The sequence below is a fragment of the Borostomias antarcticus genome (assembly GCF_949987555.1).
Source record: "Borostomias antarcticus genome assembly, chromosome: 8".
NCBI classification, from domain to species: domain Eukaryota; kingdom Metazoa; phylum Chordata; class Actinopteri; order Stomiiformes; family Stomiidae; genus Borostomias; species Borostomias antarcticus.
Genome location: NC_140241.1, coordinates 5191861 through 5208294, shown reverse-complemented (window position 1 = coordinate 5208294; position 16434 = coordinate 5191861). Strand labels below are relative to the sequence as shown.

Sequence of the window (16434 nt, the reverse complement as noted above, 5' to 3'; positions counted from 1 at the left end):
TTAGCTATCCCTGCAATCCATAATAGGATATATACGTATATAGTATCTCATAATAAGGGACAGTAAGCACTTAGCAAACCTAGCTATAGCAGCAAAGCAGAAGTGAGAAAAATTACTTGATAGGGACAGCTGGTGACATACGGTAGTTGGATAAAACTGGACATGAGGATAGCAGGGGGCCAGGGGGCCTCTCCTGGAACCATGGGGACCTCAGGAGGACCTTGACATGGAACAGGGGGGAAACTGTAGGCTTAAAGAACTGGTTCATCATTTTGCATTATAATCAATGTTATAAGGTTATTTGTGATCATATACAACGGCCGATATAAAAGCTTAGTCAAACGGTGCACTCTCAAAATACTGTATAGCCTGTCGCCACTAACACACTCAATGGATCCATAGGTGCATAGACAAAATCCCTCAAAACACCATAAACTCTCGTTTTTAAATACGGGAAACTCATCGACACAAAGTATGCTTTTGATCGGGTTTTATCAATCATATTATATGTTACGGCTCGCATGCCCTCGCCTCCACAACCGTCTCCCTCTCTCCCCTCTGGGTCCGCTGCGCGCTCGGGGCGTCCTACGCGCTCTACCGCACGTCGCATCAGCACGGGCATACAACGCTCTGGCTCTCCGGAGTTTCCCCCCACTGCCGGGCGTTCCCCGTCTCCGGCCAGCTCCGCGGACTCGGCAGTCTCCTCCCTCTCCGGTGACGAAGAATCGGATCCCGACATGCCCAGCACATCGGCCCGTGCGCAAAGACAAGAACGGCGCGCTCGTCTCCGACGATGACGCTGGCGCGGCTCTACTCACCGGTTCCCAATTATCATCACCACACCTGTCCCTCGTTCTGCAATCACCTTCAACCTCTACAAAAACCTGGTCTACACTCCACTCATCGCCAGATCTTACCATAATACTCTTGTGGTAAAGTATAGCCTAAGCCTACAATCTCCTTACCCGTATTTTGTAGTGTTTTTTCCCGTTCCCGTTTGTGATTACTCTCACTCACCCTGCCTCCCCTCCTCATCTCTCCAGTTCCTGCCTGACCCACGTCTGTACGATTACCCCGCTCCTGCCTGACCACCGCCTGTACGACCCCGCTCCTGCCTGACCATCGCCTGTACGACAACCCCGCTCCTGCCTGAACATCGCCTGTACGACAACGCTCCTGCCTGACCATCGCCTGTACGACAACCCCGCTCCTGCCTGAACATCGCCTGTACGACAACCCCGCTCCTGCCTGACCATCGCCTGTACGACAACCCCGCTCCTGCCTGACCATCGCCTGTACGACAACCCCGCTCCTGCCTGACCATCGCCTGTACGACTACCACGCTCCTGCCTGACCATCGGCTGTACGACTACCACATCCCCCTTTTTGATCTCATTAAATCGCCCCTCCGGGCTTTACCGTTCCTTGCCTCCTCCTTTCCTGTTGCGCCTGGGTCCCAAAACCAAACCCTCACATTATATCCATTGATTTGTATAGACAACAAAGCCAGAGATGGTTACTGTACTTTCACATACACATCAGCAACTGGGTTAAAGACAAGAGATTATGAATTATTATTATTATGTGAAAGTAAACAATGGACAAAAGGAAACGGACACAGGAAACAATTAGCTGAAGTGACGTACTGCGCTGAGTTGTAGCTGGAGAAAGATAGTAGTCCACCAAATGCTACAGAGAAGGAGTAGAACACCTGGGCCCCCGCATCAAGCCAGGTGGATGGGTTTTGAGGAAACACGGTGCTTTGAGGAAAATGCAGTTTAGATTCTCTCTCTCTCTTTCTCTCTCTCTCTCTCTCTCTCTCTCCAGAGCCCTACAGACGATCTGCATTATCAGCATTATCACCTCATATCATCATGTGAATCCAAAGGCTGTTGAACTAATGAACCTGCTAATCTGTTACGACTGCGTTGGCAGGAAAGCTAGGAGCCGAGTGGGGACGATGGAGGCAGGCTGAGCAGGTTCAGGGACTTTAATAGAAGACCAAAAAAAAAAAACAGCAGGTATACAGGGATCACAACCAACATCAAACAACGAATCAACAAAGACATGGGGGGTATATACAGGTATACAGGAAGGCAGATCAATAGCCGGAAGCAAGTCATCTGTGATTATGTCATGGTCCCAGCGCATGGCCTCCCAGCTTCAGTTCCCCCGGGTCCAACCCATTCCCCTGTGACTCGTCCCCCTGTAGTCCTTGTTCCCCAGTCCCTGCTCCAGCCCTAGTTCCTGTTTCCCTTCCTAGCCCACCTCATCAACGCAACCCTTTGTAGAGTCATCGTGTCCTACCCCTACACTGGCCTGTTTACATCTGTTTAACAACGCAGTGGATAAGAGCCCTGGCCTGTAAGTACCACCTTGAGCCTCTCCGTATTATAGCCTAAGTTTTATTATTTTATTAGAGCCCAGAGCTTCACTGAGCCTGTTGCTGGACAGTTTTATCTTATCTTCCGTCATGCTAGATGGCTCCACCAACCGAAGCTGCTCCCAGCACTTCCTATTTCCCACCCGCTGCTCCCAGTGTGACTGGAGGATCCACAGGATCGTGATACTGGAGGGGGAGGTGAACCGGCTGAAGGAGATGCTGAAGGAGAAGAACGTTTTCCTGTTGAACTACTGTACGTGGACCTAGCCTAAGCTGGTGAGAGAAATCTCTGCCTTGAAGCCTGACCTAACCAATGGCGGAGGTGAGCTGAACCAGCTGTCTCACACGGGTGAGCCCTTCCCTCCAGCCCCGGTCTCCTGCTCCACCACGGCGACCTCCTCACAGGGATCCACTTTCTGGTTCCAGTCCTGGGAGAACGTGAAAGGAGAACCACAGGCTGGGGTTCAGTTAACCGAAAGGTTCCAACGGCAGGCAACAACTTATGTGGTGGACAGGCATTCTGGAGATTGTGTGCTCGGCGAGGGAGCTGACATCACCACACGGCCTACTGGTGGTGCTCCCGGAGACGGAGATGACTTCACCATGCATCCTGGTGATGGCATGCCCAGAGACGAAGATGACATCACCGCGTGGCCTGGAGGTGACGCGCCGGGGGATGAGGATAACATCACCACGCAGCCTGGAGACAGCGCGCCGGGGGCAAGGGATGACATCGCCAGGCAGCCTGCCCGAGCCGCATGGGAATAGCATTGTTTTCAAATGTTGAACAAACAAACAGGTACGTTAAGCTGTTTAATGGAGTTTTACCTGAGTTCTGGAAAGTTCTTTACTGTAAACACCTACCTCCTCCATGACTCTGGCACAGATAGGGGAACCTCCAGATGTTCCCCAGTCCCACACAGAATCCTACGATGGTCAGCATGTACTGGGTCTTATTGTCCCATTTGGGTCTGTCTCCAACCTCCTCCTTCTCCATCTTCTTCAGCTCCTCGTAGGACAGTATCCTGTCCTCCAGGCCTGGGTTAGCCAGCTGTAGTTTCATGGTCTCTAAGACACAGCCAAAGAGAGACCTGGCCTCTATGCAAACAATATATCAAAATGAAAAATATGTCTGTTAATAATCTTGTTAATCTTGGATCATGAAGGGGCGGATATGACATGTACAGTGTGATCATGACCTCTGATCATTTATTTTTTATTGAACCATACAATTTTAATTGAGGGTACAAAATACAATTCAGTAGTAATGGTACTGTTGTAATTTACAAAGCATTTTCATCAATCATCAGTCATTTTAATCAATTTTATTTTGAACAACACCTTAATCCGATTTTTTTATTTTATTTATTATTATTATATAGTATAGTCAACACTGATTATAAATTAATACATTGGAAAATATGTCATTATCTAATTGTTCAAAACATTTGGAATTCAAGAGACATCAGTTCATCTCCTTTGCAAACCCTGCCCTCTAGTGCTAGAAAACGAGACAACTCATTCCTTGACTTTTTGATGCACTTTAAGTCTCAGTATCCTTGTTCTGATCACATTCTACCCATTGAAGAACTGAAAAGACATATGTACAGTTACAAGAATTCTTTGCATTACTGAAGTATTAAGGATGGACTGGCATCTCCATTCATTGGACAAGAGTTCTCCAGTAAAGAGTCATTAGGCAAAGGATTTGCTGTTCACTTGAGGCGTGTTGTTCATGCTGATTTGGTTGGATACAGAGTTGATATCCTCTGGTTTAGACCGATCATTCTTCTTCCTCCGTACACATTTGTATATTGCAATTACAGGCACAGCGAGACTGGGGATTCCTGCCAGGATGAAGATGACCACAGAAACCCAGACTGGATATGGCTTCTCCGTCAGTGTAGGGAAGTTCTCCTGAAAAGATAGAGTTGTAGTATTGTACTGTACGTTTGTATTGTCTGTGTCAGTGTGACACAGGAAAATAAATACATTCCATTTCTAGGTTTGTGCTGGGTGTGTGTGTGTGTGTGTGTGGTGGGGTATACTTCAAAAGGCTTTGATTCAAATACACTAAATAATGACTCCTGATTTCTCTCCTCTGTATGTCACCTACAGTAGGACTAATGAGAGAGATATTACCGATTCAGGATCCCAGGTTTTGTAGAGGAGCTTTTCGGTGACTTTAGTGATGAAGTAGAAGACTAAGATCACCAACATGATGAGAGGGCTGATTACTCTCCATGTGATCTGCCAGAAGAAGTTGGGCTTGTGGCCAATCATGAACTTGATGTCATCATTGAACCTGGGAGAGGGACACAAAATGTAATATGTCTATATAGTGATGACCTCACACAGTGTTTCTAGAAAGGCTAAGTTTTCTCGGAGGCCACCAAAAACATTGTCATGTTGGACCTGGCGGTACTGTGGTCGGACCGTCTGGAGGAGGCCCATGAGAGGAAGAGGACCAGCTATGAAGACCTGGTCACTGAGAGTAGCAAGCAGGGCTGGAAGGTGAGGTGAGGTGAGGTGCATGTCCATCCAGGTGGGCTGCAGGGGGTTTGCAGGGAAATCCCTCTACAAAGGTTTGACTACACTGGGCATCACCAGAAAGGGGAGAAGGAGAGCCATCGCTCAGATAGCAAGCGGATGTGTAATAATTCTGGGCCATATATGGGCCGGAACTAAGCCACAAGGGCCAGATCTGGCCTGTATATGGCCCAGATCCGCTTGCTATCTGGGCAAGAACACCACAGAGGCGGTAGGGAAAGCCTGGAGATGGCTCTGGCTTAGGACAGGACAACCATGGGGTGGAGTTAACGCCACCTGAACATAAGTCGAGGTCTGACCAGCCTCGGCTGGGTCGCCTGGGGGAGGGTGTCTGATGTTGAAAGACACCATTGGGAGACACCATTGAGAGATACCATTGAGAGACACTTGCGCATGACCAGTGAATGTACTGTATAGGACTAACCACACTCACATATCCCGCTGCACAAACCATATACACACACATGCTCTCACATACACATTACACTCTACACACACACACACTGTATACACTGGAAACTGACCGCACTACTTTTTGTATAGTCTTCTTTTTCTTAGCTTATCCTTTTTTGCACTTGCATTTTGTACTCACTCTTTGCACTGTCCTGTTTTTGCGCTGTCCTACCTCGTCCCTGCACCATGTCCAATGTTGTCTCCATGTTACTGTATGCACCACGACCGGAAGCAAATTCCTAGTACTGTACGTTGAAAAACGACATGGCAACTAAACAAATTCTGATTCTGATTACCTGTCGATACCATAGATGTACACAACTGCAAGCATCTCACAGAATCCAACAACCAGCAGGGGGATAGAGGCGCCATAGCCATCAAAGAGGGCCAGCCAGTAGTTCCCTGAGCCTTGGACGAATATCAGCCCCACGAGGCAGCAGAGGAGACACGTCACCCCTGGAATAGAACCGAATAACAGATGAGGTGACTTCATGATTAAAAGAAAAGAAAGAAGGAGTATCAATATTTTGACATGGGAACGAGTTTGGGACTCACCACTGATGGCCTCTTTGGGCCAAGTTTTTGGGAAGACCTTGAGGTCCTGCAGGGGTACCAGAACTCCTTCAATGTTGCCAAACATGGAGGACAGGCCCAGACAGAAGAGCATGATGAAGAACAGGATTGACCAGAGGGGGGCGACGGGCATCTTGGTGATGGCCTCTGTGAACACGATGAAGGCCAGACCAGTTCCTTCAACTCCCTAAATCAAAATACAGAATGAAATAGGACACAAATGACCTCCCAAAGTAAAGTTGTTGACTAACCTTGTGTCAGTTGACAAAGTTGTTGACATTAAAACCTGTGGGAAAATATGCAAAATGGCATTATGTCAATTTACAGTAAAAACTGTAACATTGTGTCATGATCTTTGAGGTGATGCATTTTCAGAGTGGGAAATGTTTGGTAGATAGAGTTGTATACTGCTCAAACCAAATGAGTTTGTTGACTAACCTTTTGAGACCTTTGAATCATTTCAGGTTGAAAAATGTGATCATGTCAAAGCAGTTATGTCAAAACATATAGCACACAGTACACCTATAACATTGTGCATACCTCACTGAGGAAAGTGCGGAGGTCACAGGTCTTCAAGTTCAGCCCATGAATGACATCAGGATGTGTTCCATTGAGACCCTGAAGAACCTGATCATAGTTGCTCACGGAGATGTTACCCTCAGGAAGATCGAATGCATTCAGCAGCGCAAAGATATTTCTGCAGAAGATAATTTGGAAAGTAATACATCTATACACCATGTCTACTGTAACTATCTGGTTGTGGCATGTGAAGGGAGCGAATGCCATTCATAAAACCATACCCTTCAAAACAGTGGTCTAATCTCTCTGTGGCTCTGAAGCCGATGATGGTGTAGATGACCGTTGCGGCGTAGACCGAGGTGAGGCCGTTGATGACGGAGATGATCACAGCGTCCTGTTCGCAGTTGTTACTGGGGACAATATAACCGCTCGATCACTCTCTTTCACAACAAGACAAACGTTTTGTTTCAGGTGCACTACGACACAGCAGGCTGAGACGTTGGTGGTTTAACGACGCGGGAGGGGGCTTACTGTACTGAGTTGTAGCTAGAGAAGGAGATGAGACCGCCAAACGCCAAAGAGAAGGAGTAAAAGACCTGTGCACCTGCATCAAGCCAAGTGGAAGGCTTGGCCAGCTCTGCCAACTGGAAGAACACAACATACACCACACAGAGTTGCACATTCGGTTCACTGTCCTGTAGTTGTATTCTAGGAATCAATTCTGCTACAAGCTTAATTTGAACAAGCTTAAAGTGGGACACTCCTTATCACTTACATCTGGGGTAAAGAGGAACTTCACTCCACTTAAAGAACCTTTTAGGGTCAGTCCCCTGATCAGAAATATAGTCAGCACCACGTAGGGCAGCGTTGATGTCACGTACACAGCCTGTGTGGAACGGGGAAGGATGTTATACTTGTTGTTGAGGGATGTTATGTAATAATATAATCAATTAGTCATTTTTGAAATCGCAGTCACAGCCAATATTACGGCGTGTCCGTTACCGTACCTTCCCAGTGGTCTCGATGCCACGGATGATGCACACGTAGAGCACAGCCCAGGCCCCCAGCAGGCACACGACCATCCACCACTGAAGCCCGCCATCCACATCGATGCCAGCGCTGGTGTTGAGGGTCTCCCGGTACCAGAAGTAATCCACTGAAGAGCTTCTCTCACACTCTGACACCAGGCCTGGGGACATGGCGTTACGAGTCACTTACAGTAAAATAGGTCATATGTTCCTTTCCTTGTTCCTGTTCCTGTTCTAGGGGCTTGTTGGGAAACACTCCATTTTACCTGTCAGGTTGTGATTGACTGGACACTCGCTCCACGGAAGAGGGTCTTGGAATGAGTTAAAGAAGTACCACATGACCCAGGCAATGATGGTGTTGTAGTAGAGGCTGATCATCAGAGACACACACATGGATGCAATGCCTGCACACAAAAATTACACAGTCAGCAAAGTCTTGTCGGTCTCCCCCAGCCAAGCCGTCGATTAATTTTTATGGAAAATGTTGCTTACCGACTCCAGCCAAACCAGGGTGGATGGTTGACCACACACCCAAACTGCCTTTCCTCAAGCGTTGACCAATAGCAAACTCTAGATGGAGGAGGGGGATTCCTTCAAGCACCAGTAGGATCAGGAAAGGAATCATAAATGCTCCTGGAAACAGAGTGGGAGTCCGTTCAACCAACACTGGGAAACATACAGTAGGCAAATTAACATGTTCTGTTTATCTTGCATTTACCGTACCTCCATATTTAAATAGAGCCAGTACAGTGAATAACAACTTATGGCGATGCACATACAATTTCCTATCTTCTCTTGGGTAAAACAAATAAAAAACGATACAGTGAGGAAGACAATAAACATGCTCAAGAACACTATACTGTATTTTTATGGCGCTTGTTAATCCAGTGGTAGATGTATAGAGTATATGGAAGGATTTACATTGGCCATGAGACTGGGAGTGGGATGGCTATGATGCAATGCCCAGGTCATTATCCTCCCCCTGCAATAGCTCTTCAAGGCTGTGCTTTCAGTCAGCATTCGTGAGTACAGTATATAAAACTCCTTATCTGACTTAACGCGATGCAGTAGCCACTGGATATTCCCATATCATGTAAGTGCACCTTGAGAGTTGAGTTAGGCTGTGAATCATTCAGAAGAGAGCATGCTAAGAGGACAATCTCCTGATGCTTGGGGATTTGCCTGAATAATATATAGGCTAAATCAGATTACAGATGACGACATGAGGAATGTTAATCCTAAAAGAGATTTATCAGGTTTAAAGTTTACTAGTCGGTTTACCTGACTCACTCAATCAGTTAGATTAAGTGGTCGGAGCCCAGATGAGTCAGTGAGGATTTCTTTCTCCATCATTCACTCACTAGATAAACTGTGAGGGCTCATCAGACCTGAGAAATAGTCTAATAACCATGTAATCGTCAACAGTCGTCACAACTCATATTTCCCCCTGAGAGGCAGGTGTCTTCTCATCTGTAGAGATGGCCAAACCCTTAGAAGACCAGAACCATTATACAGTAGCTACTTCCTGTACATAAAAATGCACATCTAGGGAGTTATAACGTGATGTGACACCATACCGAAATCTTTGCATATTACCAGTTTTTCCCCGCTCACACCCACAGTACATAAATGCAAACCACAATCAACCAAACCGAGATTAGCATTGTTGTCCTTTTTCTTAACCCTTTTAATACGACCACATCACCGGCAACATTTTAAAAAATATCTAACAAATATTTACTAATATTAAAAAAATATCTAACAAATCAAAACAATTCCTCACTCCAACACTTGCTGAAAGCTGAGAAACTGCGCTTTCTAGTATTATAGGGAAAATCCAATTAATATTCGAAATGTTGTCACTGTATTTTCAGGGTTAAAAGGGTTAAATAAAAGTCCAACACACAGTGAATCACTGCCTCACCTACCTCCTCCATGACTCTGGCACAGGTAGGGGAACCGCCAAACGTTCCCCAGTCCCACACAGAACCCCACACACGTCAGCATGTACTGGGTCTTATTGTCCCACTTGGGTCTGTCCCCAACCTCCTCCTTCTCCAGCACCTCCAGCTCCTCGTGGGACAGTATCCTGTCCTCCAGGCCTGGGTTGGGCAGCTGTAGTTTCATGGTCTCTCTCAGACGCCGAGTCACAGTGAGGAGCAGTAAGACAGAGCCGCTGGTCTAGCCTGCTAATAACGGGTATACTGCTGCACGGCACGGTGGCATGTGACAAACGAGTGGTACTCAACAACAGACAGGAAGCCTTTATGGGCTGACCCCTGTGATAGATTTACCAGGCAGAGGTCTCAAGGCATACATGCATGTCCTGTCAGCTAGAGAGAGGGACAGGGGACCTCTCAGACGTCTGACAATAATTGATGTCTTATCTGATAGGGAGGGGTCTGGTTGACAATGAGCAGCCCACTCTGCTCTCTTTAAAGAGAGACATCCGGCACCACTGTATGAGGCTGATAAAGAGCTTTACAACATTTGAGGTTAAGTGTTGTTAAAAACAGAACTTTTCTAACAATTGTTGGGTCGAGTTGCGGAGCATCCAGTGCTAGAAAACCCTTCCATGTGGTAAACTCACCCTAATCTAAACACAATGCAATGTAATGCATAAAAGCTGTCAGAACTATTCATAACAGCCGAGGCCTACTATTGATGATTGCCAGCCTACCAGGAGACATTCATTTCACCAACCAGTGACTGGAATGATGGAAACAAATAGTGTAGAGTTTAGTGTTTAGACCCCTTTTCGTGAATTTCATGTATTTATTTTATTCATCTTCACTTCTTTGTTTGAGCTTCAGATGATTCGTGATTATTGTTGTTCAACATCAACAGTGTGTCTTGGCTAGAATGTGAACTTGTAGTTTTCAAACGGAGCCACAGGAGGGCGCCAATGCGCACACATTCTCCGCGTGCTCTCTTGCCTGTGTTTGCGCTAGAGGAGGGAGTCGCGATCCTCCTCCGGGTCTCAGACGCAGTCTCGCAGTCTCGTCCGCAGTCTGCCTCAGCACCTTGCCTGCCCGCAATGCCCTTGGATACTGCCGCCCCGCTCATCTCAACAGAACTTTAGAACAGTCTGCATGAGACAATAATAATTGAAAGATACATTAGAACGAGCTATATTGGATTTACAGTTAAACGATTTTCAGTTGTCTTGAATCCTCTGCGGCTTTATGAAGCGAATGGAGAGAGACCAGGGAAAATAGTGGAGCAGGACTCGCTACTGCAGAGGAGAGAACCTGCCGTTGGCTTGCTGTCTCCCGGGCTGCGCGCCCTATCAAAGGGTTTAGGAGAGCATCCACTTTTTAGACCGTCTTCTAAAAGCCGTCTTGCATGGATGCATCATGGCTACGTTAGTATGCAGGGTACAGTTCTTAGATGATACTGATCCATTCAACAGCACCAATTTTCCTGAGCCGACAAGACCCCCTTACTACACTTTCAGGGAGGATATCCCGCTCATAAATCAGATTGCTGGAGTCCACAGGCTTCTCAAAGCCCCACACAAGGTATGTTGACTGCTAACTGTTGATATTGTAAACTATGTGTTTTTGAAATAGTCCAGAGTAGCCTATTATCGCAATATTGCTATGACGTCCAGCCATATTCCAACACTAGTTCCCAATCTGTTCAGGTAGCCTAGGGTAGCCTACTTGAAAGTTATCAGATCCTCAGGTAGGCCTAGGCTACACTTATAAGTAGCCCTAATATTTCACTTAAAATTAATATTTCCCCCCGATTATGAATATGATTATGGGTATAGAAATCTGCACATTTACAAATCAAATCAGGTCAAGTGTGAGGATAATCAAGATGATTGCATAGGGACAGTGTGAGACATTCTCAACCTCTGCAGACGGTGGCCGAAATGTAAACAAAGCGAGCAGTTTTAGGAGCGGTGTTAGTGGTATTCAGTGTGCTATTATGGAATGTCGGACAGCTGAGGTACCGAAGTGGACAGCCAGGAAGCTTTGCGCAGTGGGAACAGGGCTTGCCATGTCCAGGGAAAGAGGAAGACAGCTGTCCACTGACCACAACAGTAAAGCCTTCTTCAGCTGACTAGGGCTGTTGCCTCCCCCTCTTCCCCATGGCTGAAATGATGCAAAACACAAAATATGACTAAATGTGCACTATTGTTTGTAACAGGACCAGCGTTGTTGTGTGCTTAAAATGCTCACAAGCCACAGCGTTGAGTTGTGGCACAAGTTTGATTTATTTGTCATATTCTGTCTATTTGCTCAAATCTTCTCACAGAACCTTTATTTAACTTCCATGTGGCACTTTAATACCGTCATGGGATCTGAACATTGCTCCTTTAGGATGGTATTTTGACCTACAGTAGGCTACAGTAGCCCACGTGCTGTAACTGAAGAACTAGTCAGTGAAAGTTTTATGTCTTCCAGTAGTGACTGTCATGGCCATAGCTTTGGAACTTACATTAGCATTTTTGATTAATGGAGGATTTGACCGTTTCTTGTCCAATATCTCCACATTCACACAGCACTCACCATAGTGTTTTCCATATGACCGTCATTTGACATCTCGCCTCGCCACCCTCTTCCGTTTCCCTCCAAGCCCTTCAGTTTCAATGTGGACTTTTCTACACCTCAGCATTCCTGTGTTTGGCCACTCATGCCTCATGCCTGTCTTCATTTATCCCCAGCCATTTGAGGAGGCCATACACCCATAGACCTTCATTGTTTTGACTGCAATAGTTGGCCTAAATCCATACCATTCAATTGCCAGTTTTATACAGATCAAAAGAAGTGAGCTCTTATTTTCGATACCTTGTGGCTAGAGTGTTTAAGCTTTCCCTTAGACATCCTAACAATGACAAATGATGTCAACCAGACCCCCATTCCGTCTGTTAGAGGCCTCTGAGGACTACATCACTGGGTTCTATTTCCCCAGCTCTGATGGAGTCATGTGCATCTAAACACATTTTCCAAGGGCCTCATCCTCTAACCATGAAATTTAAACAGAGTGGAGGGGGGCCGGTGGGTTTGAGACGGGGCCCGGTCTTTTTTGTTGAGCCTTCATCTCGGTCGGTTGAAAAGTCACGCAGGTCCTAATAGAGAGTTAATTTGTCTCTTTCTTCATTCTGTCACATCAATGGGTCACCATGCTTTCTGAGTGGAGCGGGGCAGATAAGTCACGGGAGACTCAGGATGCTGTGGGTCACCACAAGCCTGGCTCTCATTCTCCTGCCCACAGGGTCTGACCAGCACGACGGGAACGCTCTGCCATGCCCGGCACTGAAGAGAGAGAAGGAAGAGAGTGAGAGAGAGAGAGAGAGGGGGAGAGAGGGAGGCTGACAGAAAAACACAAACACAGCCTGTATGCACTTTGCACACACAATTGGTGCCCTGAACCAGGCTCAGTTTAGTAGTATGCCAGTGGGACCTCAAGCTTGCCAGGGTGTGACAGGGTCACAGCAGGGAGCTAAGGTCACCTCAGCATTAATGGCTGGCATTAGCTGTGGGGAGCAGCTGCTGTACTTGTCAATGACTGTTAGAGGGATTCCTCACTTTGAAACTCTTTTGTCTCCCGTTCTCAATAGCCAAGGTTTTGGTGGTAAAAATACATTTAGAGGAAGATGATGAAAGTTGCAAACAATACACAGATCTGCTGTCTCCCACCATCGCCACCACCACCACGTCACTGGGGATGGGTGTGGACAGGCAGGTCAGACTGATATAAATACCCAGTGCTAACACATTGTGTCCAGGGAGCCAGCACAGCACAATGCTGGGACTGCTGTGGTCAGTTCCAGCCTGCAGTGTGTTGAGGGGTGTGTGTGTGTGTGTGTGTGTGTGGGGGTGGCGGGGGTGGCCATGATGCGGACCTGGCCTATCTCTTTTAAAATGGACAACCTGCTCCAATGGGCTTTGTCCTATGTTTTACACATGCAGTACATTGAAGTCATATATAAGTCAGCAACGTGTAACGTTTACATAGCACTCAACACTATACTATACTCCTCCTGAACATTTTATTGTTGTTGGATGGAAACTGCCTGTCTCAGGTATTCATCTCACAATTCTGTCATGAATTATTCAGAGCCTCTTTTGGAAGACTAAGCTGGCTGTGAATGGAGGTGTACTGTACACAGTATACTGTAGCACGCCACACGGCTCAGTATAAATTTTCTGCCCCAGTGGAATTTACACAGAATGTGCAGCAACAACTAATGATGTCCAATCCTCCCTATTTCTACCTCACCTCTTCTCTTGTTAGGGTCAAGGACCTTAAAAAAAAAAGACGAAAGAAAGCCCAAAACGTCTCTAACTGTGCTGAAACGTTACAGTGCAAGTGCCGCGAGGCAAGGGAAAATGTGGGAAAATGTTGGAGAATGGACAGTCACTCAGACAGAAATTACAGAGAGCCATAATGAGAAGCTATGCTAAATGCTGTAAAATATAGGTCCTCCACGACTGCTGGTGCATTTTGAATGTCTTTTACACATTGTTATGTAGAGTTGAGGTTTTGCCGGTCTCTGTATTTTCGAGCGTCGTCTACACACAGTTCTATTCAGGAGGACTCGCTCCACTCCGGCTCTTCCCTTGCATGCTTGACAGAAGATGAAGATTACCGCCGTCTCTCTTATGCGTCTAGTAGTGTATTTTAATGAGTGTACTAATTCTCCCTTCTTGAGAGAGTAACCACAGACAACATCAGAATTACTCTATGCTGAAACAAACCCCCAGTACTGTAGGCTACCATATGTCTCTTTTTAAATGTAGAGTCGTTTTATCATACCGTATCCCCAAAAAACTCTAAAAGTTCTACACAGTCTGTAGGAAAAATCACTCTGTGGTGTTCAATTTCTTTCATCAATAGATATCATGAAACATGCCATTCAGAATTTTCAGTTCCACGCCAATTTACAGAAAAGAGGTATATGTTTCTGCTATCAGGCCTTTTAAGAGGCACCAAGAAATTGACTGTGAGATTGTGTTTTTGAAATTGGAAATTGCATGGTGTTTATTTTTAGCTGTGACTGCCTAACTGCCTCTCTGGTCAGTGGACCACAGTGCGGTGGAAGGGAGAGGCCAGACCTCAGTGTGTGAGGACCGGTGGTTAGTCTGCTGGGCCCGGGGTCCGTAGGGCCACGGGTTCAAGCCCGAGGCAGGGGACAGCACATCCACTGCCACTGTTAATCCCGCAGCACTGTTGGTGGATTATCGGCCATATACAATATTCTGTGGATCACCCTGGCCTGGATGCCAGAGCTGTAATCCAGCACTACTATAGAAAGCAGAAGGAGACACATGGTTGATGGTGGTGGATGTATTTGTTGGGTTTGCCATGGCTGGCCTGCCCGGTGCGGACTGGCCGAGGTCTAGAGCCAGAACCTCATGGGGAGAAATGCAGTTCTTGGATTCACAGGACACTAATTGCTGGTTTCGATACAGCCTCTGCCCCGTGTTTTTGTCTATTTCAGTTTGTGATACAGAGCATACTGTGGTAAAGATTCCCAACAGAGGAGAAAGTGAATAATTTCTTCATAGTTGTCAGAAACTACGACTCACAACATCCCTGCTATAGAGCCTGAGAAAACCATTTGCATGCGGCGTTTGAGTTGGTCATAGTACATACTTCAGAGTCAGTACTTTTTATTCAGGGTGATTTTGTCCATTGCCTCCGTTCAATAGACCCCTGAGCTGGAAGCAGCATTCTTTTTGTCTTTTCCTTCATGCTTAGTTTCAGGTCACACCCATTCCATACTACTTCAGTGGAGCCGGCCTGTTAGACCTATATATAGTGGGCCTAACTTTGGCCGTCATGTCTGGATATCCTGTCAGTCGGGAATCTCTCCTGTAATCTGGTGAAACACTCTCTCTCTCTCTCTCTCTCTCTCCCTCCCTCTCTCTCTCTCTCTCTCCCTCTCTCTCTCTCTCTCTCTCTCTCTCTCTCCATCTCTCTCTCTCTCTCTCTCTCTCTCTCTCTCTCCCTCCCTCCCTCTCTCTCTCTCTCTCCCTCCCTCTCTCTCCCTCTCCCTCTCTCTCTCTCTCTCTTAAATACTGTATGACTTCTTGTCACTGGCCTTGAAACCGTCCATTTTCCCCAAGGGGAGCTCTTCACTTTGTCTGTCTGCTCTTGAAAATGTCATCCCCGTGTGCTGGAATATCTCAGGTGTGCTATGGGAATAAGGATGTTCAGCCCATTGGTTCTGTGGGACTATTATCTTTCCAATAAGCTTTTTGTTTTACTGTGCAGAGGAAAAAGACAAGACAGTTGAGAGAGAGAGAGAGAGAGAGAGGCCGTTATCCCAGCAAACCACATGTTTTGTTTCAGTTCTCCAACATGACACAGTCCTTGGGCGCCGTAGTACAGTCAAAGACAAACAGTGGGTCTGAACAGATCAAAGCTGTTAGACCCTTAATGTCTTTCCCAGTTAGCAACCTCCCTTCCCCGCCACTTTTAATTAAGTTTCAGTCATTTGTGGGAGGAAATCGGACCACTTCAGAGCTGGCTCAAATCAAGAGTTCTAATTTCAAAAGCAGTCGGTATTAGTTTTTACATGTGTTGTTGGTCTTAAGCGGTCTCCACTCTCGATGCTGTATTCTGTGGTGTTTATTTGAAAAATAGACAAACGGTCGTCTCCCTTAGCGTGTTTCGTCTATCTCAGAAAGCCCATGAAACCCAGGGTCAGCGATAGGAAGGAGCAAATGAACGGGTTTCTCCTGAGGTTGATTAGTTCCATGCCGCGGTGTGAGACCCCCCTGTCGGGCCAGGAGTCCAGCAGCCGTGCGTTTGTCCAGCCGTCCCGGCTGTTTGTTTTGCTCTCCTGGGAGCTCCCGTCCTGCGGAGTTGACCCTGACGGGGCTAACGGAAGGTAAACAGGCTAATCTGCGCCAGTCCTGAGGTCACTCACGCAGGACGGCCACTCGCTGAAGGGCACTTCTCCCTCCT

At 46.7% G+C, this 16434-nt stretch overlaps 2 protein-coding genes across 2 annotated transcripts in view; one reads left to right on the top strand and one right to left on the bottom strand.

Annotated features, from left to right (window-relative positions):
* Window positions 1-4078: 4078 nt before the first annotated feature.
* Window positions 4079-9633, bottom strand: LOC311312181 (sodium-dependent neutral amino acid transporter B(0)AT1-like; the record flags this gene model as incomplete). The annotated part of the gene is made up of 12 exons (XM_084442051.1): window positions 4079-4300; window positions 4526-4688; window positions 5683-5842; window positions 5942-6146; window positions 6500-6656; window positions 6760-6888; window positions 7010-7122; window positions 7254-7364; window positions 7486-7667; window positions 7773-7910; window positions 7999-8139; window positions 9435-9633. 12 exons carry the CDS (start codon window positions 9631-9633, stop codon window positions 4079-4081), a joined length of 1920 nt encoding a protein of 639 aa, XP_084298177.1.
* Window positions 9634-10862: 1229 nt separating this feature from the next.
* fhod3b (formin homology 2 domain containing 3b) overlaps window positions 10863-16434 on the top strand; it is a gene marked incomplete at both ends in the record, with an annotated part of 96608 nt that continues 91036 nt past the window's right edge. The window contains 1 exon segment of the mRNA XM_084442050.1: window positions 10863-11027. Coding sequence (XP_084298176.1) covers window positions 10863-11027 — 165 coding nt within the window.